This window comes from Mirounga angustirostris, unplaced genomic scaffold, assembly GCF_029215605.1.
Source record: "Mirounga angustirostris isolate CCGP_5_RB_7025 unplaced genomic scaffold, mMirAng1.0.hap1 SCAF_12, whole genome shotgun sequence".
Classification (NCBI taxonomy): domain Eukaryota; kingdom Metazoa; phylum Chordata; class Mammalia; order Carnivora; family Phocidae; genus Mirounga; species Mirounga angustirostris.
In genome coordinates this window covers 43,393,521-43,421,122 of record NW_026991720.1, presented here as the reverse complement: position 1 = coordinate 43,421,122, position 27,602 = coordinate 43,393,521, and the positions used below count along the sequence as shown (strand labels likewise).

The 27,602-nt window shown below is 35.5% G+C and overlaps 1 protein-coding gene across 12 annotated transcripts in view; it reads left to right on the top strand.

The window, feature by feature from the left end:
• BBS9 (Bardet-Biedl syndrome 9) overlaps positions 1-27,602 on the top strand; it is a 452,171-nt gene that overhangs the window by 147,761 nt on the left and 276,808 nt on the right. For all 12 annotated transcript variants that reach the window (XR_010406428.1, XR_010406427.1, XM_064575077.1 and 9 more), the window contains one exon: positions 22,761-22,942. Coding sequence is in view for 10 of the 12 variants with exons in the window: in XM_064575077.1 (XP_064431147.1) it covers positions 22,761-22,942 (182 nt within the window). In the remaining 2 variants the exon portion in view is untranslated. The remainder of the gene's footprint in view (positions 1-22,760; positions 22,943-27,602) is intronic.

Here is a 27,602-nt window from a genome sequence, read left to right as displayed (position 1 = left end):
TCTTTCAATTTGGAGATGTTTACTGCTATCATCAGCAGCAACCCCCTTCACTTCCACACACAAAACTTCCCCCACAAAACTTAGGTATGTATGTATGTATGTATGTATGTATGTATGTATGTATGTATGTATGTATTTCAGTATCTTTCCTCCCCTTCACAGTTGATGGGATGTGGGTGGCTTTCTAGAGAGCGGTGGGGGAAGGGAGGCCTTGGCTGGGGGATGCTGTTGATTTAAGACAGTGGGCATTCTTAATAGGCAGCATCTGCCCTCTCACTTTTGGTAATGCAGCTGACCCTTTCAGTTGCTGGATACCAGAGCTGTAAGTGGCAACTTTAATGCGATACCTTAGAGTTATGTTCTTACTAAATAAATCACATTTGGAAGCTTTTATGCAATCATAGTCATGCTTATATTTTAAAAAGTCTAAACATGATAAACATTAAAAAAATGAATTTATATACATGAAGCCAAATTTGATTTTCTAGGTAATGACTAATTCATCTAGAAATTCAAATGATTGCTTTTAGTGTTCATCTGTGTAAAGTGACATAATCAAAAAAGAAAGCTATGCTGTGATACTCTGTGCTTCACTGCAAGTAGCTTTCTTGATGATAAATTAATTTTGTCTAATGCTCTTTCAAATAGTCGCTTCTCTCCTAAGCAGAACTTGTTCTAGTTCGAAGTAACTTAATGTTTACTGTTAGAATGAGACCAATATGATTGTTTGCTTTGTCTTTTATTTAGGAGCTTTTTTTTAGTTAGTACCACCTGAGTGGGCATATTGAGTATTTGAAATATAATTATAGATCAAAAGATATACAGAGATGTTATGTAATCTCATAGATTTCTACCTTTAAAGCAAGCAGTGTTGGAATTTGTACTTAAATGATGTTGGATCTAAAATTAGATCAAAAGGGGCAGAAATTCAGAGGCATTTAGTTCTCCCTAATTCATAGTGTTAGAGAAGGAGGGTGAGATGAATTGCCATTGATGTTTAAGAGTAAAATTCTTTTTTTTTTTTTTAAGATTTTTTTTTTTTTTTAAGATTTTATTTATTTGCAAGAGAGACAATGAGAGACAGAGAGCATGAGAGGGAGGAGGGTCAGAGGGAGAAGCAGACTCCCTGCCGAGCAGGGAGCCCGACGCAGGACTCGATCCCGGGACTCCAGGATCATGACCTCAGCCGAAGGCAGTTGCTTAACCAACTGAGCCACCCAGGCGCCCAAGAGTAAAATTCTTAACTATTATGGAGAATCTCCTGATCTTTTTCACCTTGTTTCATTCTCTTCAGTGTTACTCATACACAGCTTTTGGTATTTAATTTTAGATTTGATACGGGAAATTGCCAAAAAGCATTTTTAAAATAAAACTTCAAAAATTATAGACTATATACTTAAATATTTAAAAAAACAATAAAGTAGGCAAAATTACAAAATGTATTTTTTAAAGAAACCAGAATTTTATGTGATACCTAAATTTTTAAATTTACTTTTGAATTTACTTAATTATATTTCCAGTTTTTCCCATTTTTTAGAATTTCCATAGTTTCCTCTCCCACCTCAAAATTAAAAAAATCAATTATTATTTCAGGTTATGGAATTAAAGAAAAAAAAACATAGTCCTAGATAACATTGGGATTGAGTGACTTTCTATTTCAGAAGACACTGACATGGAAGAAGGAATGTGAGAATTTAAAACACAGCTATAGCAGGCAGACAAATCAAGGAAAATCTATCTGGAAATACATTGTAACATGATTTAATAATCACACCAATAAATGTTTAATTTAGACTGTTGGCAAAATAGCACAGAAAATATTATAATTGGATTTTTTTGATTATTAATGCCTCTTGATAGTGGTTTTCTGGGCATATCTTGGAATTGGTTAGAACTTTTAAGTTATAGATCTGTGGAAAATATTATATACCATATATAAAATACTATATCATTAGAATTTATGAATAAATGACGTTTAATCATATTTTAATAAAATTTTATTGAAATTGTAAACAAACTTGACAGCCAATTAATTTAAAGCAATTATTTAATGTTCACAAATTGCATTATTTGGCATGCCTCCATTTTGGATTTATAATTTGGAAATTCTTTTAAGTCAAGGAATGATCACCTGCTTCATTGAGATTGTGATAATCTAAAAGAGCGAGATGGACTATACTTAAATTAGACCTCTGACCCAAACTAGGCAGTTCTCTCAGCTTGCCAGGGAAAACACTTGCAGGGTTCATTACTTTCTTCTGTCATTTTGAGAGGTTGTACCCCATTTTTCTCCTCCATTGGCTAACCTTTGACTTTCCAGAGACCTGCATTTCTTTACAACAGGACGAACAAACACTCTTGGTATGTGAAGATTAAAGATCCGTGGCCCTGCAGGTGCCCTGCAGCAAATTTGTTAAGAATTAATTTGGCACCTCTAGTTGTAGTTTGTTTTGTATAGGAAACCAGATAGATTTCAATAGTGTATCTTGAATCTTAGGACTTAGTACTTTTGTTACAAACAACAGGAAAAAAAAATGACCAAGTGCCAGTAACATTTACTCTTCAAAAGAAAGTTTTTGTCTTTTTGTGCCTGGTTATCTTCAAGAGTTGCAGAGTAAAAGAGATAATTTCAGTGGAAATATATTTCTGCCTCTGATATAGAAAAGACCTTTAAAACAGTCATTGTTGACATGAAAAGGAAAACATTCTGATTTTCTGGGATGTAGCCTTAGAAAACAAGCCAGAGTAAAAGAACATGTAGAAATGAAAAACTTATGACTTGAGGAGATGACCTGTTGTGAATTATTTCAGAATTCAGTGGGTATCTCAGATGGCCAGTTTTTCTCTACAGTCTTGCTCCTATGAACTTACCTTATTGAGTAGGTATCAGCTTTGTTTTGAAAAAAAAAAAAAGTAAAAAAAAAAAGAAAAATCACTGTAATGAATACCAGTATTCTGAATATATGAAACACTTGCTGTAGAACATACTGTCAAGTATGTACTATAAAGGACATAATAAGGTTCTATACAACCAAAGAATATAAAGAAGCATTTCTCTAAGAAATTTTAACTATTGATTGGTCTTTAGTAGTAGGTGACTTGGCTAGCAGATTTTAGAATCTAAAATTAGTGGATGCATTTTGTCAGTTTCAGTTAGGTACTTCTGACATCAGATACAGTAATCTGGAAGCAATAGAGAAATCAAGAAACAGAGAAGCAAGAAGGAATAGACCCCTTCTTAGGCACATAATTTCTACCTTTTTGTTAAAGTGGGCAACAAAAGATGTATTTCATAATACTACCAATGTAGCTGACTCCTGGAGTTTAGTTGATTATGTTCTATTTAGGATTAGAAAAGCTAAAAACAGGCATTTGATAATATATTTGATAAGTTCTGAGTATGGTTGGTAAAATAGTACATTCAGAATCATGAAGGGATGCTCCTCTTTTATTTTTTATTTTTTAATTTTTTTTGGCATTTTATTTTTATTTTATTTTATTTATTTTTTAAAGATTTTATATATTTATTTGAGACAGAGAGAATGAGAGAGAGAGAGCACATGAGAGGGGGGAGGGTCAGAGGGAGAAGCAGGCTCCCCGCCAAGCAGGGAGCCCGATGTGGGACTCAATCCAGGGACTCCAGGATCATGACCTGAGCCGAAGGCAGTCGCTCAACCAACTGAGCCACCCAGGCGCCCTTTTTTGGCATTTTAAATGATGCTTTTTATTAGAACATTTAAAACTGTTTTTACCCTAAGAATTGCTATGTGAAAATACAGAATAATTATTCCAATCCCAAAAGTATTATGTGTAGCTTACATTATATACAATATTATCTTCTTCATTAACATATAATATATTATTTGTTTCAGGGGTACCGGTCTGTGATTCATCAGTCTTACACAATTCGCAGAGCTCACCATAGTACATATCCTTCCCAGTGTCCGTAACCCAGCCCCCCCATTCCTCCCACCCCCCTCCACTCCAGCAACCCTCAGTTTGTTTCCTGAGATTAAGAGTCTCTTAATTGTTTGTCTCCCTCTCTGGTTTTGTCTTGTTTCATTTTCCCTCCCTTCCCCTGTGATGCTCTGTCTTATTTCTCAAATTCCTCATATCAGCGAGATCATATGACGCTTGTCTTTCTCTGATTGACTTATTTCGCTTGCGATGCTCCTCTTTAACTATCTAGCATGGGCAGAATCAATTTGGTAAATACAAATACTATCTTGTTATTGAAAACTTCTTTAATAGTTGGGTAACTTATAAATAGTTATCAAAGAGTTTCTCTGTCTCTACAGTTTACTGTAGTGAACCTTCTGAAATTTCATTGGATAGAAATTTAATTATGCCCTCTTTTTTAGGAGAGATATGCTCAGTTCTCTTATTTGTTTGTAAGCCTCGGCTTTGAATTGTTAATTTGATAATTGTTAAGTAGAAGAGAGGAGAGACTAGAGCTTTAAAAGAACCTTACTCAGTAAGGTTCCATGGCTCAGGAATACTTTGAAAAGCCATGTTTTTATGATATCATGATGGGTTAAAGCAGAAGACTGGACAACATACTCACTAGCCTACTCACTAGCTCCTTGGGCAAGGTATTTAAATTCTCTGTGCCTCAGATCCTCTTTTTGTAAAATGGGGCTAATAATAGTACCTATCACATGAAGTTGTTATGAAGATTGAAAAAATTAATATAAGCACCTAGAAAAGTGCCTGGCAATAGCACTATCCATGTTTTAGCCAACATTATTATTAGATTTGGTGCATTTGCCTATTTTTTCACTTTGGCAATTGTTTTGCTTAGGGGGCCTATAATTGTAGTTATTGAATTACATTTTTTTGCAGAAATACAGTTGTCTCTGAATTATATCTCTCTTAGAAGATTGGGCCCATGATAGGAAAGCTAGGCAAAGAGTTAGGTATTTCCTGGTAAATATTATATAATAGGTCACTTAGTCAACAACATCATTTAGGGCCCATGTGTACAGAGTTTTGTTTTAGCCTCCTCGGTTTGCTGGATTGCATCAAGTAAAACAGTTCAAATCAGGACTTGGAAATTGTATTTCTTACAGGGATTTGATTCAGGAAGGCAACTAGCTACGGTCTGTAAGACCAAGGACTTGAACTGTAGTCCACATGGAAGCCATATTGAACTGGTACCTTGATGCAGTGCAAGGGAACATGCATTGCTTTTCTTTTTCTACTTGTTGAACCAGTACTATAACCAACCCAGAAAAAAATATTTTTGTTTGTGGTTTAAATAGCATTTAGCAGTCTTCTATTGTTGTTGATACTGTTATTCACTTAGAGAAAATTTGGAAGATGGTTATCTGTTCAGTGCTGCCAAATATATTGTTAGTATGCAGACGCTGCAGGCATCAGCTGCAGTTATTTTCCAAAGGGCATGCAACCAATCTAGCTATCATGCACCCAGCTGTAGTATTGCTGACTATATTTGGTCTTTTTTTTTTTTTTTTACATACAGTTGCATGCATACTAACTAACACTTTTGGTTGCAAAACTAAAATTGAAGGATGTGTACTGTGTTTTGATGCTCTTGATCTTCTTTTTCATCTGTTGTTGGTTTTAGTTCCTAAATTTCCTGCTATTATTCTTGGGCATTTCTGATCACAAGTATATATTCAAATTCTATCTGATATACCCTTTTGGAGGGGTGGGGCTCAGGGCAGTTAGATAAGTATATGATGTACTGAAATGATTTGCTTTGACGTGACCCAATTAGAATTTGCTTTAGCCCTGAGCCAGCTCAAATAAGATTGAGCTAATTTATGCCACTATTTTTTCCAGTAATGTTGAACTGGAGCAGAACCACTTATTGTACTAATGCTCTCTTCTAAAATGTACAGATGCATATTTACACAGACAGGAAACTTATGCATGCTAGTTGCATTTTAATCTTGTGGCGGGCAACATATTGTAAAAGGCATAGTTTCCATCTTTGACATGATTTTCTGGTATGAAACATGATGTATTAAATATTAACATAAAAAGCTGGAGTAGGATGGATATGTTTATTCCATAGTTACAGGCTTGTGGTCAATTTTATGCTGTAACTATGAAGCAAATATTAATAATAATCAATGAATATTTATTAAGCCCTTACTTTTTATCAGGCACCAGGCTAAGCTGTTTACATTAAATAATTCACACTAAAGAAAAAGTTTTGAAGCAGGTACTGGTAATTTTTTAATTTTACACATGAAGTAAAAGAGACAGATGTTAGCATACTATTTCAAGGTCACACAGTTTGGGAGCAGGGATATAATTCCAGTTGTTTTTGACTTTAGAGTCTAAGCTGTTAGTGTCTGTTCTATTTTTACTGCCTCCCATGTTAAACTGCCATGCAGATTATGTAGATTAGTGTCTCAGCAGCAAATAGATGGCACACTCAAATGGAGTAATTGAGAGAGTAGTTGTGAACAAGGGTAAGAGAGAACAACAAGGGAGGTGAGCTGGCAACAGTGGGAACCATTACCATCCCTATGTGTGGAGGGATAGAATACTCTTAAATAAGGGTATAGCTGTAGTTATAAGAGAGGGCCATCTGACAGGAGCTATATTGCCTTAGGTTGAGGTACACAACCCCCTTGGTGACCTAGTAGGGAAGGAACTGAGGAAGGAAATACCTGACCCCACTTTCCTCCCTCTCCTGTCTCTTGCCAGTGATCCTCATTGGCCAGCTCAACTGGAAACCAGAGGAAAAGGGATCCTTTGATACAGTGGTCAGTTTCTTCTGGCACAGAGCAGATTGGAAACAGATGGAAAGTTTTCAGGGCCAACGGAAAATATCCAGTTCATAGATGCACTACCAAGAAAATAGTTTCTCAGTGTCAAAGCATCAGTGAAGCCAGGACTTTTTACTTTTGTCTCTAATCATTTGACTTGCTTTTTTTTTTAATTTTAATTTTTAAATTTTGTCTTCTAAATTACAGATTTCAGAAGCAGCATGGGTTCTTAGGGAGAATGTAGACTAGGATTGCCAGAGTTACCTTTAGGATTTTGAAAAAATGAACTTTGGATATGCTCTCCTTGTTTTTTTCTTCTTCTTTAAAATATGAATACCAATACCAGTACTATTCCTGTTCTAGATAGATACAATAAGGGGTCATGAAATAATAATAAACTTTGCACATTTAATAACATAGGTATATCTACATTTTTTACCTTTTTCTTTGGCCTTCCTTCCTAAATCTTTAGACTTCTATCTGAGATAATTTTTTCTCTGCCTAAAAAATACCCTTTACTATTTCTTTTAGTATGGGTCTGCTGGAAAGTAAATCTTTCAATTTTTCTTTGTCTGAAAAGATTTATGTTCATTTTTGAAAGATATTTTTGCTGGGTATAGAATTCTAGGTTAGCAGCTATTTTCTTTCAGTGCTTTGAAAATATCAGTGCTTGGCCACCTCACTCTATAGTTACTATTGAGAAAATAGCTATGTTATTCTATTACTTCTTTGAAGGTAGTTTGTCCTTTTTGGGCTGCTTTTAAGATTTTTCTCTTTTTGATTTTATCAATTTTACTATGATAGGCTTAAAGTTATGGATTCATTCACAACTCACTTCTTTCCAAAGCTCTTACTTCAAGAGGATCCAAAAGGTTGGGTGATAATTAATTGTTACTTTAAAAAAAAGAAATTGGTGAAAGAAACTAGTAGGTAGTGAGGTTGATGTAAGTAGGTTAATAGTGTTTCTTTTAAGTACTTTTACATATTCTTTTTTTTTTTTTAAAGATTTTATTTGAGAGAGAGCTGCGCATGTGCAGGCACAAGTGGGGGGAGGGGCAGGAGAGGGAGAAGCAGACTCCCCATTGAGCAGGGAGCCTGAGGTGGGGTTCTATCCCAGGACCCTGAGATTATGACCTGAGCCTAGGGCAGATACTTAACTGACTGAGCCACCCAGGTGCCCCACATATTCCTTCTTAATATTGCTTCTTTTCCCCCCCAGCTGTATTGAGATATAATTGATAAATAAAATTGTATATATTTAAGTTGTACAGTGTGATGGTTTATATACATATATATTGTAAAATGATTACCGCAATCAGCTAATTAACACATCCATTATGTGTTTGTGTGTGTATGTGTGTGTGTGTGTGTGAATGAATACTGGTTCTCAACAGGAGATGATGGTAATGTAGGAAGTCAGGAAAGGTCAAAGAGAATCTAACAAGGTTCTCTCTTTCACTGATCTAATGCCAGAAAAGTAGAAGAAGAGAAGAAAAGCATACACTTTTTCTCCCTTTACCCAGAGCACTAAGAAGAAGATAGAAGAGAAGAAGGTGATTGTTTGAGATCTCATTGTTTATTACAGTGTAATATATAGACTTATTAGCGTTCTCTTCTGTCTTTGTCACTTTGTCAGTAGTGAAATAATACATTTGGAGGGAGAAATGCTTTTTAGTGAAAAGCATATCAATTCAGAAGCATTATACAAAGTGAAGGATCTTAAAAAGGGTAGGAGATTGTTTATGGTAAAAGAAAACTTATTTTTTCCAATGAATGTCAATCTGTAATGAAGGCCGTCACGCTGCTGAAGCTTTTTTCCTTCCATACACCAAGTTCATTTTATATCAGCATCAGTGAAATCTCCCATAGTCAATCCTGTTACTCAGGACAAGAAAATGTAGAAAAAGGAGAACAAGGAATTTTATGATTTAAAATGTAAAAATTTTTTTATAATCACTAAACTGTATTGGAGTAAAGATGATGAAATGCTTTTCTTTTGATAGTAATCTGAAAAAGTTTGTGTACTAAATCTGTAAGCCAGATACTTGAGTTACTGGATTGATATTGCCTGATGGAAAGTATCTGAAGCATTTTGATTTCTTGAAAGGTTATGTTGTGAAAAATTTGTTTTGTAAGAGTAGATGTACAAAAAGCATATGCCATTGTTATTACCTAAAATCCAATAAAAGATAGCTTTTGCAGATTATTACCACATGTGTGTAGGAGTTGCTTTCATAGTTAGGTTATTTTAGATACCAGAGTAATTTGTTTCATATTTTAAGCATTGGAGTGCCCCTTCAAATCCAGTATTCCTGTGACTCTAGCATGATATATAATAGAAATAACACAAAATAAAATATCTCAGCAAGTAATTGAGATAACAAATTCTATGGGCAACCCACTGAATGAAATGATATTTGCAGGGACATTGTGTGAGTGCAGTATCTCTGAGGAATCTTCCCCCAAAGCTACCAAATTCAATAATTATGTCCTTAAACCACATAATTCAAAAGAACAAGAGCACAAAGCAATTTGATTGCATGACAAGCAATTCCTTAGTGACCACAATATAGTATACTTCTTAACATTCAACTTGTAACGTATTTGCTTATAAAGTATTACTTAGGTGTGTACATGCAGTAACAAAATTAGGATTTCTTTTTGTGGCCTGTGTTTATTGGATTTTAAGTGATGACAAAATTCTGAAGTCATTTGAACTAAGGTCAGTTACAGTCAGTAGTAATAGTTGTAGCAGAAGTAATGAGTAATCATAAAGAAGGCCATTCTCATTTCCCACTTTGAAAGACATGAGCCCTGTGTGGTCTATTATTATTAATGGCTTACCATCACCATCTAGAATTCAACATTTTTTTATTAGCCTGAAACATATTTCAAAAATTTGCTGTCCAGTTTAGGAGTACAGTCTTTGCCTTATCTATTGCATTTTTTGGGTGTATTTGTTATTAGCAATTCCTCAGTTGTAGAAGCTAATAGACATTAAGGAATATTTTACTTTTATAACTTAAAGATGTTGCTCACTTGGGCTAAGTTCAGGTAGATTTAGATGATTTGCTTATTGTTAATGTGAATGCAAATAAGTAAGTCTTGTAGGCCTACAAAAAAGGAGACAGACTTGTGCTGTAATGAAACAATTCAATGAAGCTATTCACATTATATTGTATTTTGCTGCAGTGTTGTCACTCTATACGCTACCAAAATGAATTTCTAAAACAAATTGCTAGTTATTGTTAGCAGGTCAATCACTGAATGAAGAAAATGTCAAAAGTCAGGTGATAATGAAGTGATACATGTTCAGTAGCCTATATGTGTGTAGAGGGGTGGGAATTGAAGATATACAAGTAAATAAATGTCATCTTCTGACTGGTAATAGATAGGCAGGATGTTGTTAGTTGCTTGTTCTCAGCAGCTCAGGCAGCTAGCTAACTGTATGCCCCACAAAGATTATGTATAACATCTGCTGTGAAACATGGAATCAAGTTAGGAATGATTCAAGTTGGAGGATGCAGCTCAGCACAGAACCCTTTTCTCTCCTTAAAGAAGATAGTAAGGCCAGAATTAAGGGATTAGTTCCCAAATTAGGTTGAACTGTTAAGATTAGCCTCAACATTCAGGCAGGAGTAAAGAAGGTGAAAAAATAGACATCAGTGAGTTTCTGAAATTCTTTGTTTTATTTGGATTTTTCCTAAAGAATTATCAATGCTAAGGTGTCTGTCCAATCATAAGATTTGTTTATTCACTAAAAGTCTGATGTTTGCTAGCTTGGGTTCATAGAGCTACGGGAAAACACCATTAATCATAAGATTTAGTTATTCATCACAAGATTTTATTTATTTATTTATTTATTTATTTACTTACTTACTTACTTACTTACTTTTTGACCTCCTTCACCCATTTCTCCCATCCCTCACTGTCCACCTCTGGCAACCACCAGTGTGTTCTAATCTATGAGCTTTTTTTTTTTTTTTTTCCCCAGATTCCATATACAAGAGAGATCACACAGTATTTGTCTTTCTCTCACTGATATATTTCACTTAGCATAATGCCCTTGAGGTCCATCCATATTCTCACAAACGGCAAGATTTCATTCTTTTTTATGATCAGATAATGTTCCATTGTATATATGTATACCACAATTTCTTTATCCATTCATCCATCAATGGACACATAAATTGTTCTTTCTTCTGTTGTTGAGCTTAGCCATTCTGACAGGTGTGAGGTGATTTCTCATTGTAGTTTTGATTTTGCATTTCCCTGATGATAAGTGATGTTGAGCACCTTTTTGTGCCTGTTGGCCATCTATATGTCTTCTTTGGAGAAGTGTCTGTTCATGTCTTCTGTACATCTTTAAATTGGATTTTTTTTTTTTTTTGCTATTGAGTTGTATGAGTTCTTTATATATTTTGGATATTATCCCTATCAGATATATGGTTTTCAAATATTTTCTCCCATTCAGTAGTTTGCTTTTTCATTTTGTTGATGGTTTCCTTTGCTGTGTAGAAGCTTTTTAGTTTGGTGTAATTCCACTTGTTTATTTTTACTTTTGTTGTTAGATTCAAAAAATCATTGCCAAGACCTATGTCAAGGAGTTTACTCTCTTTCTAGGAGTTTTATAGTTTCAGGTCTTATGTTCCAGTCTTTACTCCTTTTTTATTTAATTTTTGTGTATCACGTAAAATAGTGGTTGTCTTTCATTCTTTTTCATGTAGCTGTCCAGTTTTTTCAGCACCATTTATTGAAGAGACTGTCCTTTCCCCATTGTTCATTCTTGGCTCCTTTGTTGTAAATTAATCTTATATGTGTGAGTTTATTTCTGGGCTCTTTACTCTGTTCCATTGATCTATGTGTCTGTTTTTATGCCAGTACCATACTATTTTAATTACTATAGCGTTTTAATATAGTTTGGAATCAGGGAGCATGATGCTTCCAGTTTTGTTCTTCTTTCTCAAGATTGCTTTGGTTATACAGGTTTTTTTGTGGTTCCATATAAATTTTAGAATTATTTGTTCTATTCCCTTGAAAAATGCCCTTGAAATTTTTTTTTTTTAAAGATTTTATTTATTTATTTGAGACAGAGAGAATGAGAGAGAGCACATGAGAGGGGGGAAGGTCAGAGGCAGAAGCAGGCTCCCCGCCGAGCAGGGAGCCCGATGCGGGACTCGATCCCGGGACTCCAGGATCATGATCTGAGCCGAAGGCAGTCGCTTAACCAACTGAGCCACCCAGGCGCCCCTGCCCTTGAAATTTTGATAGGGATTTCATTGAATCTGTAGATTGCTTTCTTTTTAAAAAGATTTTATTTATTTCATAGAGAGAGAGAGCATGAGTGGGGAGCAGGCAGAGGGAGAGGTAGAGGGAGAAGCAGACTCCCTACTGAGCAGGGAGCCCAACTTGAGGGGAGGCAGGGGCGGGGGAGGGGGTACCATCCCAGGAGCCTGAGAACCTGAGCTGAAGGCAGACGCTTAACTGGCTGAGCCACCCAGGCACTCCTAGATTGCTTTTGATATTATGCACATTTTAACAGTATTGATTCTTTCAACTTATGAGCACAGAGTATCTGTTTATTTGTATCTTCTTCAATTTCTTTCATTAATGACTTATAGTTTTCAATAACCCTCTTGGTTAAATTTATTCCTAGGTATTTTATTCTTTTTGATACAATTATTAATGGGATTGTTTTCTTAGTTTGTAAATTTCTTAATTTTCTTCTGTTGATAGTTATTAGTGTATAGAGATGCAACAGATATTTGTGTACTGATTTTGTATCCTGCAGTATTCCTTTACTGTATTTTATTAGTTCTAATTTTTTTTAACGGAGTCTTTAGAGTTTTGTATATGTAGTATGTCATCTCCAAATAGTGACAATTTTACTTCATCCTTTCCCATTTATTTATTTTTTTTAAAGATTTTATTTATTTGTTTGACAGAGAGAGACAGCAAGAGAAGGAACAAAAGCAGGGGGAGTGGGAGAGGGAGAAGCAGGCTTTCCGCTGAGCATGGAGCCCGATGCGGGGCTGGATCCCAGGACCCTGGGATCATGACCTGAGCTGAAGGCAGCCGCTTGACCAACTGATCCACCCAGATGCCCCCATCCTTTCCCATTTAGATGTCTTTTATTTCTTTCATGCCTAGGACTTCCAACGCAGTGTTGAATAAAGGTGGCAAGAATGGGCATCCTTTTCTTGTTCCTGATGTCAAAGGAAAGGCTTTCAGCATTTCATCATTGAGTCTGATATTAGCTGGGGGCTTGTGATATATGACCTTATAATATATGTTGAGGTACATTCTATACCCTCTTTGTTGAGAGTTTTTATCATAAATGGATGTTGAATTTTGTCAAATGCTTTTTCTGGTGCATTTGGTGACTTTTAATATAGAGCCATAAGGCAGAGAAAGAATTACGGTCATTATCTGGGACTTGGTGATGAGGTTAATTGTAGTGATATTGAAAGAGATGGAAAGCTTGGAAAAGGAACCAGGTTTATGAGCAAGAAAAGTTTAGTTTCAGCATGTTGAATTAAGATGGCTGATGTATATAGTTGGAAATAAATGTATGCAAAGATCCGTTTTAAACTGGAAAGACTCATATACATATAAGTTAATATAATTCAAGTAGAAATATATAGAATTGATTTGGCTACATGATCTTTGAGATTACAGGCTAGAAATGGGGCTGGCAATTGTCAGTACAGATTTAACAGCTAATAGAATGTTGAATTCTCAGAGTTAACAGTGAGTGGGAAAGAACAGAGGTATGAGTAGTGTTTAGGGAATTCTCATAATTGGGAGGCAGGAAGAAGAGCTCTTAAAGAAAGCCAAATAGTAGTTAAAAAAGCAAGGGAAGTCCAGTGGCATTGGAGCCAAAGGAGTGGAGTAGATCACAACAAAGATCTGTGTGTCTACAAAGACTTGTGCTTCCACATGTCTGGTGGTTTCACCTGAATATGGAGGAGTTGCCTCAGAATGCAAGCTTGCTATCTTCTTCACCTCCCCATCTACCCTGCAATCCATCCCTTCTTCTCCTTTATATCGACTCTTGATAGATGGCTTTAGACCTAGCTCTTCTAGGCTAAAACTTAGAAATCCTCTTTGACTCTTTCTCTTATTCTTTTTCCATACTTAATTGATTATCCTGTACTATTATTCATCCTGTCACTGCCATATTTCTTCTGTACATTGTAATTATACTGTTCCTACTAATTCCAAAATGTACTACATTGATAGTAGGTTTTTTGTTGTTGTTTTAAACCATATTTCTTGGAAATAATGTTAATGGTATCATTTCTGCTATGTTAGAAGTAAAACCATGGTCATCATGTACATAATAATTCACTTATTCTGGGAAAGAGAACCCATAAATGTACATCCAGGTAGGATGACAATATAACTTATTATCCAAACTGGGATACTTCTGAGAATGAAAGTGGGTGCTGTTAATAATTTACCAGGACAACAGGCAGAAGCAGGGACTGTACAAACCAGGATGTATGATCACCTACTTCAGTAATTCTCAACTGGGAGTGATTTTGCCTCCCAAAGGACATTTGGCAATGCCTGGAGACATTTTTTTGTCATAAGTGGAAAGGGGAGAGTTATTACTGGTATTTAGTGGGTACAGTCCAGGGAAGCTGCTAAACATCCTGCAGTGCATGGGATAGCCCCACAACAAAGAATCATTTGGCTTTCTTCACTTAATTAATTCAATAAACATTTATTTAGCTTCCCTCCCTCTCTATGCCACTACTGTGCTAGGTTCTGGGGATGCATTTATGAGCAAAACAGTCATGGCCACTGAATTCATGGAACTTGTAGTTGGGGAGACCAAGATTAAATACATGATTACATAAATATATTATTTCAACAGTGAAAAACGCTATAAAGGAATAGGACTTAGTACTTTTGGAATATATAACAAGAGATCTGACCTAGAATGTGAGGACAGGAGAAGATTTTCTGACATTTGGGTTGAAATCTGAAGGATGAATAGGCTTGAATTAGACAAAGATAATTTATAAGGAGAGAGGAGGAAGAGTGTGCCAGGCACCAGAGGGGCATGGAGAGTGACAATCCCAAAGAAATGGAATAAGGTCAGTGTTGTGGAAGGCTGGTGGACACAGTATGTGTGGGGGGCTGGGGTGGGGAGAGTGGGTGGGGAGAGACAGGTGAAATAAGCAGGGGTCAGATCACAGCTTTGTTGAAAGGATTTTGAATTTTAATTGGGAAACCAAGGGAGGTTTCTAAGCCTGGGAATGGTGTGATCAGATTTGCATTTTAAAGAAGATTCCATTTCTAAAATGTTCTCTTTGTGTTACTGCCTTACTTAAAGGAGAGTGCTCACAGCATTTGGGATCTGTTTTGCTCTGGCCCATTTGCATCTACAGTCTTGCCCTTACTCTGCAGGGTTCCTCACGCACCAACCTTGCTTACTGCATGAAGTGTAGAAAGCTGCTATATTTTTCTCCTCAAAAATGTCTATATGTTAACATTTTAGTGGCTTAAAAACAGTGGCCATTATTTTTTCCCCACTGACATTCTTCTCTTCAATAGAATGTTAATCTAAATAGTAAGAAATATACTTTCTCCCACGGGGCATATTAAACACTATTTTAATTTTGAAAGAAAGGTAATGTGGCCTAGAAACATTCACATTTTTTCTGAATTAACTCATGCAAAAAAATTTCTTGCCATGCTTTACCTCATACTGCACTTGCAATGACCTGTGATTGTGTACTTCCAAACCTCTGCTCATGCTGCTTCTCCACCCAACATACCTTTTTTCTGTCCATCTCTTTTTGTTTAAATCTACTCATTTTTCAAATCCTCCATGAGGCCTTTCTTAGTTTGACAAGTTTAACGTTTTATAATGTCCTTGTCTATGTTTCTATTGAACTTTGTTCATCCATTATAATATAGCGCATAATGTCTTGTGTTACCCAGAATAGGATGTAGGCACCTATCTTCCTTAGTGACTGGACATGAGCCACACCTCTGTAAACTTTTATGACATTTTATACAGTGTTACTTTAAAAAAATATACATAGTATCAGGAGTGCCTGTTGAATGAGTGAATGGGAGGGACACAATCAGTTCTGTCAAATACATGGAACTTGAGGACTGAGAAAATGTGTTTTTTTCCTCCACTGGAATCTTTCAGTGACTTCCCATTACTCTCTTTAATTTTTATCAACCACTCTTCCATCTGAATTCTCTTAGGGAGAAATAGACTTTCTGGCTGTTGGAAACGCCTGTATATTATTACTTATGCTCATGCTTATCCACTTTTCTGGAATGACCTCCTTAAGGTTAACACCTATGCAAATCATGCCTTTCCTTTTAAGTCCAACTTGAGTCTTACTTTATCTGCTTTCTTTTTCTCCATAGACTTGTCCTCTTTGAACATACTATATATTTATTTCTTTTGTTCTTTGTATTTGTCTCCTTACTAGAATGTGAGCTCCTAGAAGACAGAGATTTTTGTGTGATTTCTTCACTGATTGTCTCACTCTGAGAACTGTGCCTGGCACATCTTTGATACTCAGTAGATACTTGTTGAATGACTGGTTCTGGCCTTACTAAAACACTTTTCCTGAATGTTCGTTATTCTGTGCTGTGTGTATGTGTGTGTCCTTCATGGAGAGCATTTGGCTGGAATGTTCTCCTTCTCTTATCCAATTTCTGCTTGTGTTATCTCCTCTAGGAAGCATTCTCATCTTTCACTACCTGATTTGGTGTTCTTCTCCTTTGTTTCTATTGGGTCCCTTGCTTACATCCAATATCCATCAGAGCATGTCTCGTACATTCTTGCTGGTTTACATGTCTGTATTGCCCACTGTACTTTAAGTTCTTCAAGAGAAATGACCAGTGTAAACTTCCTATGGTACTTGAATACAGTAGGTGCTAAATAAATATTTTTTTCAATAATAAAAGAAGTTAGAGTTGAGTCAAATCCTTATCAACACATTTTGCTTCCCCAGTGCAAAATAGGCATTTCTAAGAAGTTACATTTTTTTTTTCCTGGCTAGCGATTTTCTTGTTTAGTCTGTGAATATAATTAGTCATATGCAGTATATAGTCTTGTGTTGACTTTCTATTAAGTCTAATAAGAATTAGTTCTTGATCTCTGAGTTCTTGATGCTTGGAATTTTTTTAATACAAAAGATATTTTGTTCCGTCTCTCCGATACAACCTCTGTAATTTTTGCAATTTGCTGTGATAACTTCTTTTTGCAGAGTTTTTTTTTTTTTTTTTTTTTTTTTTAAAGATTTTATTTATTTATTTGAGAGAGAGAGAATGAGAGACAGATAGCAAGAGAGGGAAGAGGGTCAGAGGGAGAAGCAGACCCCCTGCTGAGCAGGGAGCCCGATGTGGGACTCGATCCCGGGACTCCAGGATCATGACCTGAGCCGAAGGCAGTCGCTTAACCAACTGAGCCACCCAGGTGCCCCTCTTTTTGCAGAGTTTTTGCTACTTTGATATCTTTGGAAGCTGGCCTTGGCTCCCCCATTTTACTTGTCCTTTTCTTGGACTCTCTAATTACCTTGTCTCTCCCATTAAATAATCCAGCTCTTGATTATCATGAGGCTAATTATGGATAGCAATAACTGAAAACCATTTACATAAGCCTCAAATTGTACCTTAAAAATTATTTTAAATTTTCCATTCTTGGGAAGTCTGTATGGAATAATGAATGAAAAAATACCTCAGTGTGAATCAGGAAATTTAGATTCTATGTTTGATTCTTCCTGGCTCCCAGATTTTCATATTCAGTATGAGCTATGTATATCAAAGTGTATTGGTATGATGCTTTGCCTGAGAGATGGTCATTCAGGAAAGGACAAACAAGGCATAATTATTTTTAAAAATTGCAAAAGTAACTTTTCAGCACATATATGCTAAAAATACACAGGTGGTTTGTTTAATGCCTGACTTAATTCATGTTAAGGTCTTAATGCACTAGAAAATCATGGCATAGAATCATGTCTTCTTTCATGCAACAGGGAAGGACTCCAACATCTAGTTTTATTTATGGAAAGATTCATTGCCTTGAACTTATTCTTTTTTTTTTAAAGATTTTATTTATTTATTTGAGAGAGAGAGAATGAGAGAGAGAGAACACATGAGAGGGGATAGGGTCAGAGGACGAAGCAGACTCCCTGCCGAGCAGGGAGCCCGATGTGGGACTCGATCCCAGGACCCCGGGATCATGACCTGGGCCGAAGGCAGACGCTTAACGACTGAGCCACCCAGGCGCCCCCCGTTCATTTGTTTTATTGTAACTGTTCATTTTCTAATCTTTTGTGAGCTCTATGTCAAATACTTTCAGGTTGCATATTTGATAGAGTGGCCTTGTCGGAAAATAGAGAACTGGATAAAAGTTTTAATTCCACAGATTATTTAACTTTTAAATTGCAAATTCAAATTCAGTCTCTGGGGATAGAAAATGGAACATACATTTTTTTTCTTAAAAAAAATAGTTTCAAAAAATCTTATAACTATAAGACAGGATAAAAATAGCTCATAATCTCACTAACCAGAGATAGTCACCATTCTATTAGCATTTGGGTAATTTTTTTTTTCTAATCTGTATTTTATATACATATATCTTACAAAATTAAAATAAGTATATATGCAATATTGTGTTTTGCTTTTACACTATATATATGTAGCTATTTTTTCTGAAAGCAGATATTTGTAAAACATGGTTGTTAATGGCTTCTATACTTTCTATTACAGATACATCATGCTTTTAAAAATATTTCCCCTTTTTCTTACCATTTGGGTTGTTTCTAAGTTTCCTTAATAACTGTGGAAGTCGATTATTGTGTAAAAGTAATGAACATTTTTAAGGCTTTTGATAGATATTTCTAAACTGATCACTAATAACATCTTTAACAAATTTATATTTCCATTGAAAGTGTACAAGAGCTTTCCATGTAACTTCTCTAACAGCAGGACTGATTATTAAATACAACTTTTTCTAGTTTAAAGTGTTAAATAATCAAATACAGCTTTTAAAAATATATTTTTCATCTATCTATTGACTTATTTTTAACTGAATTGTACATTTCCTTTTACCTTTTCCTTTTGGGATATAATCTCATTTTCATTGATTTGTGAGGTTTTTTTTTTTTGGTTTATAAGAGTTCTTTACATATTAGATGAAACATACAAGATAGTTTTTATAGGTCAAAAACAGTTAAATATTCACAACTTCATATGGTTCAACTTAAATTATGTACTTTATGTTGGTTGCCAATATTTTCCCAGTTTGCCTTTTGTTCTTTTTTATCATTTTTTTAAAGCATATAACAAGTTTAAAATTTTTTTGTTGTTTAATTTAGTGATCCTTTCCTTTGTAGTTTTCTCCATTGCTTTCTTACAGCAAAAGGTCTCTCTATCCCAAGGGCAGATAAATATTTTTGTAGTTTCATATTTTAAAATTTAACTTTTAAAATCCATCTGGAATTTTGTTTGAATGTATTGTTAAGGCAGGGATCTGTTTACTGAGTGATGAAACAATTACTTTCAGATTCCTGAGTAACCTCTGTTGTTTATTTTCATGCTCCATTGCTAAATACACAGAATTATTATGTGTCTTAGGAATATAACATCTTTGACCTTGGTTCCTCATAAAATACATTATTCTAATGCCTTGGGTTAGCTGATGAGCTTCAAGGACCAATAATCTGGAGACCTTAATTTTGGCAATGTTAACTCTAAAGATACAAGTAATAGTGTATTCCATACTTGATTTACTTGATGGCTTCTTCTAGCATAAAATTCTATCATCCACAGAAGCTTACACATTAACTTAAATGGATAGTATTGTTAAATAAAATGTTCTTTAGAAAGATTAAAAAAAAACAACAACCGTGATTGTGTTTTTCCTTTTTTCTTTATACTTAAATTTGGCTTAGCTTTAGGAATGATATATGTATTTTAAAATTGGTTCTTTGAATTAAGATACCAAGTGATGACTTACTTATTAATTAGTATTCTAAGGCTTCAGTCAAATTGTCTGTCCCATCGTAGATGTTTTAGACAGAAATTCCACTCATTTATTTTAGAGTTTTTAGAGCTTATTACAGTGTTCCTGTGGAATAAAATGCGCAGTCTTAAAGGAATTCAACTGAAGTCTAAGTTTCTGTTATTTTATCTAAATTATATGCAGTGATTCTGATGCTACTGAAGAAAAAAGTAAATTGCTTTAAGTTTTGTGATTTATTTTTAAGACATTCTGGTGACCTTTGTTAAATTCTTTCAGTGAGGGAAGACTCCTCCCTTTTATATTTGTACAGGTTGAGCACCAGTAATGATTTTTTTTAAGAGTCTGAAGAAATATATGTATACACTACTATTTAAACTCTATCTTAAACTTAGTAGGTTTAGATACATTTTTAGATAAATCTCTTGTGTCTAAATTGTTGCTATTTGCTGTCTAAAACAGTGGAACAAAACTGATTCAATAATAAGTTATCCAATTCATAGACCAAATAAATGTGAATACTGAGGGATACTTGTACTGGGTCATACTAGGTTTCATATATTATGGACCGCTCAAAGGGTGAAGATAAAATGGAAATACTCTTCTGAATTAAAAAAAAAACACCAACTGATGATCTCCACATTCTCTGAGAAGCCAGCCAAAGATCTTGTCTTTAGTGTTCTAGAGTTTCCTGAGGACTCATTAAGTTTCCAGACCTTAGTGGGGTTGGGTGGAATGGGGAACAGACCGCAGTCACAACTCAGAGGGGACAGAGGGTTTGCCCTGTTGAAATGGCCTTGTCAGAGCTGGAAGTTAGGATTTCCATGGCATGGCCACTAGGTGGCTTCAGCTGACTGCTTAGAAAGGGTAAAGCCCAGAGGTACTATGGGGTTGCTTTTCACACTTTATTTTAAGAAAATAATTTTATTTTGGGAGTATTTATTTTCTGAGCTAGATTAACAGAACCAATTCATAAAACTTAAAGACCATAGAGGATCATTGAGTCTCACTTTCTCATTTTAGAGATAACATTTAGGAAGACTTCTCTAACTTGACTCTGCTATATAGGGGCAGAGTCAGAGTTAGAACCCAGAGTCTCTGACTCCTAGTCTAATTTTTTAGCTGTTGAGTTAGTGATATCAATTTATTTTTTGTTTCTCTGAAGTCATACCAGAGGGTTATGTGGCACAGACCATGCCTAAGTAAGTCCTAGAGAAAGTATGTATAGGAATGTTGTGTCCAGAGGGGAGGTGGGTAAAATAGGTGATGGGGATTAAGGAGTGCACCTACTGAGATGAACACTGGGGTGTTGTATGGAAGTGTTGAATCACTATAGTGTATACCTGAAAGTAATATTACACTATATGTTAATTAACAAATTTAAATAAAAATTTTTAAAAAAGTTCTATGCATCAAGAACCTGAAGAAATAGAGGTAAAAATTCAAGCACTTCTTGACTTCTGAGTCAAATATAAGGACTGGATATGCATACGTATATTAAAAAAAAAAAGGAATTTTGTGTTGAAGGCAGGTGGTAAAGTGGATGCTGGTGGCCACCCTATAGGAGAGATTGAACAATGTTACTATCTACTCTCAGCCAAGTTAAGCTTTTTGATTAATGAGCTGACCACTTGCCATGACCCAACGTTGGGGAGTTTTAAAATTTCTTACTCATTCTGAATAAGGCCTAGACTCTTAAATACCTTATATATATATTTTTTCAGATGAATAGCAGTATTTTTTTCAAGTTGTTTTTTCTCTCAAATTTTCTGTAAGTTTTGATTAATATTTAACCTTTAGAATGAGGCTAGAAACCTCTTTTTTTTTTTTTAAATCAAAGGCCGCCAGAAAATATAACAAATGAAAATCAAATTCATTATGCATCAGCTCAAAATGACTTATGACAATGTTGACTTATTTTTTCTTCTGAGTAAGCTAAGGAGGAAGCAAATAGTGTTCAACTTTTTATAGCATGATCAGGAAAATTTACAACTTTTAAAAATGATATGCTAAGTTTATCTATAATTTATATATTAGGTCCAGATACTAGAGTAAAAAAAAAAAATTAAAGGAGCCTCAGAGACAAGAGTGAAAGGATGGGAGGAAGAGGGATGGAGAGAGAGCTACAAAATGAGGAAATGGGATACTTCTCCCTCCCTCTCTGAGTGAAGAGCAAGAGTAACTGTGACTGCTTTAGTAGGAGGTGTGTGAAGGAAGTCATGGTGGGGGCCCCTGGGGAAAGAGCACAAACACAAGTCCCCAGGGTGGAGAATGAAAAGGAAAGGAGCAGGGATTTCATTTCTCTTCAAGGTCTTGCAGGGCTTACTTTGCTAATATTTTTCACCATTGCCCATATTGTCCTGTCTTTGTTCCTGTGCCTCAGCCATGATCTTCGGCCAGCCCAAGGCTCACTCTTGATCCACGGTAGCTTTGCAAGTGTTCACATGCCTCTTAAGAATCTACCAAGTGGGGGCACCTGGCTGGCTCAGTTGGTTAAGCGACTGCCTTCGGCTCAGGTCATGATCCTGGAGTCCCAGGATCGAGTCCTGCATCGGGCTCTCTGCTTGGCAGGGAGTCTGCTTTTCCTTCTGACCCTCCCCCCTCTCATGCTCTCTGTATCTCATTCTCTCTCTCAAATAAATAAATAAAATCTTAAAAAAAAAAAAAAAGAATCTACCAAGTGGGAGCTGGAGCGAGGATTAAATGATACAGTACTTGGAAAGCTTTTGGAGCATGATTTATCATGTAGTTAGGTCCCCCAAAGTGACAGCTATTATAATAATTGTTAAGGTTTTTTTCCCCCTGTGTAATGAATCCTAACATTGGGAGTGTTTATATAAATATAAATCATGTTTGAAATATTTGAATTGAGTCCTTGATGTAAAACTTTAGAGATAGTTGTATGGCCATTTTCTTAATGGCATGTTGAAACTAAATTGAATAAAAATATTGTTGGTCAAGTCTAAATCCACCAAAAATTTGAATTATGTCTCATTTTCTCTTTCTTACTGTAGTGATTTAAAAGGAGTGATAGTCACTCTGAGTGATGATGGTCACTTGCAGTGTTCATACCTGGGGACAGACCCTTCTTTGTTCCAAGCTCCAAAGGTTGAGTCTAGAGAACTACACTATGATGAACTTGATACAGAATTGAAAGAACTTCAGAAAATCATCAAAGATGTTAATAAATCACAAGGTATCTTATTTGCAAGTTTTAGTATTTGATTTTGGTGTTCATTATAAAATTGGTCTTATTTTGTATGTAGATAATATTTTGAATGTATTAGTTAATTTTCTCCTCCAGGCTTAATTAAAATCATAGTTGTAAAAACAGTGTTGCTCTTTAATTTGTATTTTATAGCTTATTGCTTTTGTTAGTGTGTTTCAGGGACAGAGATACCTAATTTTTTTTCTTTAAACTCTAAGAAAGGAACAAAACACTTCTTTGCCTAGTGGTTTCAGGACTTGAGAAGAGCATTAAACTTTAGAATGATCATTTGTTAACTTCTAATATCCCTGAAAACATTTTAGTTGCTTCTTTTAAAAGAAACCAAAGCAGTACATGAGTTACCACTTTGTTACTAAATATGTGGTCATTCGCAGTTCAGTGATATTATTTAGGTATGCAGTTAATTAGCCATCCAAATGGAGTGTAGCCTGCAGTATGTTGATTTCTAATGACTCAGAGGCTGATGATATTTTTAGTTTCTGAGTTTTGAGCAAGTCAATGTTATCTTTATTTGGGATTCACAGGGGTATAATTTTATTGTAAATTAAAAGGAGAAACAAAACACCAATCATGCAGTTTGAATTGGACATGTGAAAAACATTATTTTAAGTTTTCTTCTCAGAGTCAGGTAAAAGTATTTTTTTAATGAGAAAAAATATGGACTATTTTCACATAAGAGAAATGTTAAAACAAGTAGGAATAATAAAAGAAGCAGAGCCTCAAAAGCCAACCAAAACACCAGAGCCAATCTTAATCCTGATCCAATCACTAGATTTATATATTTTTGAGTCTCCATTACCAAGACAGATTCAGAGGAATTTAGATAATATATTTTAAAAACATGATTATTAAAGTAAAATTATTATGCCTTGGCTTCACACATTCTCCTAGAAAGTTTTGAAAGTAAACCAGTGAAACTTAGGTCTTTTAAGTACCTCCAATTACAGAAAACCTATTTGTTGTCAGCACCCCCTCTCAAATGGAGAATTGTTAAAATTGGATGTGTCACATTGCAATATACACATTCCCCCCCTTTTTGATACTAGTGTTTTGGGGATTAATGGAATTATGAGTCTCTTTATGTCATTTAAAAATATAATTGGAGAAGAGTGGCATATATATGAAACATGAAATTTCCAGAGTTCATTAAATAAATTTAATGTTGCTTTTCACTTTAGATTTTGTGTCTTGAGATTTTGCCCTTTCCATAAACAATGTGCTAATGATATTTTGATTAACACTCAATTGTGTAAAAGATTTCTCAGAAAAATCCCTTACAGCTAAAAGTTTTTTTTGCTGGCCATAGTGATGCCCTTGAGTGAGAAGGGTTGGGCTATTTTAAAGTTGTCATTACCTTGATCGTTTTGTATATTTTGAAATAACTGCTAATTAAGGTAGGGATATGCCCACAGACTTGGGTGCAAAGTTCATTATTTACATAACCTCAAATTTTTGTTAATATTTGAAGTTCCCTGACACTTCTTTGCCATCATCATTTGGTTTTAGTCCTAAAAAAACAAACAAAAAAACCACCCACACACATACACACACACATAACCAAAAAAAAAAAAAAAAAAACAAACAAACCCCAAAGAGAAGCTTGTGAGAAAGAGGGACTTTTAAAATATTTTATTTCTAGGGGCGCCTGGGTGGCTCAGTCGTTAAGCGTCTGCCTTCGGCTCAGGTCATGATTCCAGGTCCTGGGATCGAGCCCTGCATCGGGCTCCCTGCTCCGCGGGAAGTCTGCTTCTCCCTCTCCCACTCCCCCTGCTTGTGTTCCCTCTCTCGCTGTGTCTCTCTCTCTGTCAAATAAATAAATAAAATCTTAAAAAAAAAAAAAACGGTATTCTATAAAAAAAAATATTTTATTTCTAGATATTGAAAAAATTTAGTATTCTGTACCCTTATAAAACTGTGGTATATTTGTTTATCAAATACCTGTAATTATATAAAAGCACTAAATCATTTCATTATAGAAGATTATGAGAAGTTAAAACTCTGAACTTTTTGATGACCTCATTATTCATTTAAATGCCACTTATTTTAGGTATAGTGACTTTAATTCACAAAAATAAGTTCACAGCCTTGTGGATTATTTTTGGTACTTAGAGCTTTTTTATTTCTTCAAAGCAGAGTTTCAGCAAAATTTAAAGCCAATTTAAAGAGTACATTTTGTTGTACACATGGTGTATATTATCTACTGTAATAAAAGTGTTTTTGAAGCTGATTTTATGTGTGTAACTTATATGAGGAATGTATGCTGTAAGCATGAAATTATAGTAATAATTTCTGTATGGCTCATGGTTTTGAAGTTTTTCATATTCAGCTCATTAGTGTGAATCCTGCCTAGCATTTCTGTTACCAGTAGTCAACAACATCTGTTGGTAGGCACTTTCAAAGGCAGAATTTCCTTATAATTAAGCCAGTTGATCATGTTCTTTACCTGGGGTGTGAAGGAATGAGTATGATATTGAGATAGCCTCCCACACAATTGTGTCTTCAGGAAGGGAAAGAGAACAGTAAGAAAGGGGCATATAAATGAAACTCTGTACCCTATTGAAAATATGTCTAGGATAACTAAGTTGCCTTTACCATTGAGTACTGGAAGCATTTGTACTTGGTGACCTTGTTAGAAGATGTGTTGTTTAGGCCCAAGTCTGTCTGCACATAACACAATACCCAAATAAGGTGGCTTAAACAAGGCAGAGGTTTATTTCTTTCCCATGGAAAAGAAGTCCAGCAATGGGCAGACCAGGGTTGGTCTGGCAGTTCCACTGTTGTCAGGGGCTCCAATTCTTTCTCCCAGGGTCATCTATTGGTCCAGGATGGCTTCTGGAACTCCTGCCCTCACATCTGCAGCTGAGTCAGCCTCCTTAAGGATCTTTCCTGGAAGCCACACCCTGAGCAGCTTCTATTCACATCTCACTGGCCACTCCAAGCTTATAAGAGGCTGGGAAAATTTGTGTTTTAGCTGAGCACTTTGTTGCTCAGAATAAAACTGAGCCTCTTTTAGTAAAGAACTGAAGAATGGTTATTGGGTAGGCAGGGAGCAGGCTTCCGTATTGTCACTAAGTAAGTTATGGAAATTCCTACATCCAATATTGCAGTACTGGAGGGAATGCCTGATGACAATTGTAGGTAGTTCTTCTCTTTGTGAGACAGCTGATTCCTGTGGCATCATCCAAGAACTTTCCATGTTTTTAGTCAGCTATCCTTGGTGTGTGAGGGATGTTTCCTCTCAGGGTCACAGGGTAATCTCAGCAGTTCCAGGTATTATGTGCAAATATGATTTCCAGGGAAGAAGAGAGACATTTCTCCTAAGTCTCCCTTTTTATTATGGGGAAATAGCTTTCCCAGAAGCGTGTGCCAGCACCCCCCACTCCCAACTCCCTTCACCTCACGTCTGCCAGGATTAAGCCCCAGTGCTCATGCCTAAAGCAACAAATGGTTGGGGGAATGAAATCACCATGATTGGACCTGACCAATCCAAGGATTTTGAGATGAAGGCGAATGCCTCAGTAGAATTACAGCTCTGCCGCAAAGGAGGAGGAGGAGGGGAAAGTGGTTGTTAGGTGGGCAGCCAATAATCTGTCATTCATATATATATGTATATAAATACACACACACACATATATACACATGTATTTTTGCATATATATTATTTAGGTTTCTCGTTTATTTAGGATCTGTGTCACTTGTTCATACCTCATTATGCACTATAAACATTTTTAAATCGTGAAATTTTAAGTTGTGAAAATAACATGAATATGATGAAAATAATTCTAAGAGTACTAAAAGGGTAAAACCCCCAGATCCTAGTTCCTCTAGATTATTTAAAGGTAACCTTTATCGAGAGTGTTTGTGGGGGCGCCTGGGTGGCTCAGTCGTTAAGCGTCTGCCTTCGGCTCAGGCCATAGTCCCAGGGTCCTGGGATCGAGTGCCGCATCGGGCTCCCCACTCAGTGGGAAGCCTGATTCTCCCTCTCCCACTCCCCCTGCTTATGTTTCTGCTCTCGCTGTCTCTCTCTCTCTAACAAATAAATAAAATCTTAAAAAAAAAAAAGTGTGTATTCTTTAAAAAAAATTCGTGTTTATTTCTTTTTACACAAATGTGCATATTAGATGCATTGTACAATGTCTTGCTTTTTTTTGCTTTTATTAATAGGCACATCCTGGAGTTCTTTTCATAATAGTGTATAAAGTTGGATAGCACTCTTATTTACAGCTTTGGGCTTTGGATCATTGCACAGTGTGGATATACCATAATCTAGTCAAGCATTTCCCTATTAATAGAAATACAGAGATTTAGGTTGTTTTTGTTTTTGTTTTTAATAACTACCAGCAGCAGAGAAGCTTCTTTGGTGTGTCTGTGAGTATTGGATAAATGCTAAGGAGTAGAATTGTTAAATCATAGGATATGTATATTTTACATTTTGATAGTTCTGACCAACTTACCTTCAAAAAGTTATAGTTTGGGCTTCTACCTATAGTGTTAAGGAGAGAGCATTGAAGTTCCCAACACTCTTCAGTCACTGGGACACATCTTAGATAGTATCTTTGGAGAAAGACAGTTTTTCTTTAAAATTTTGTAGTGGGGGAAGAATTATCAGATTTCTAATTCTGTAATG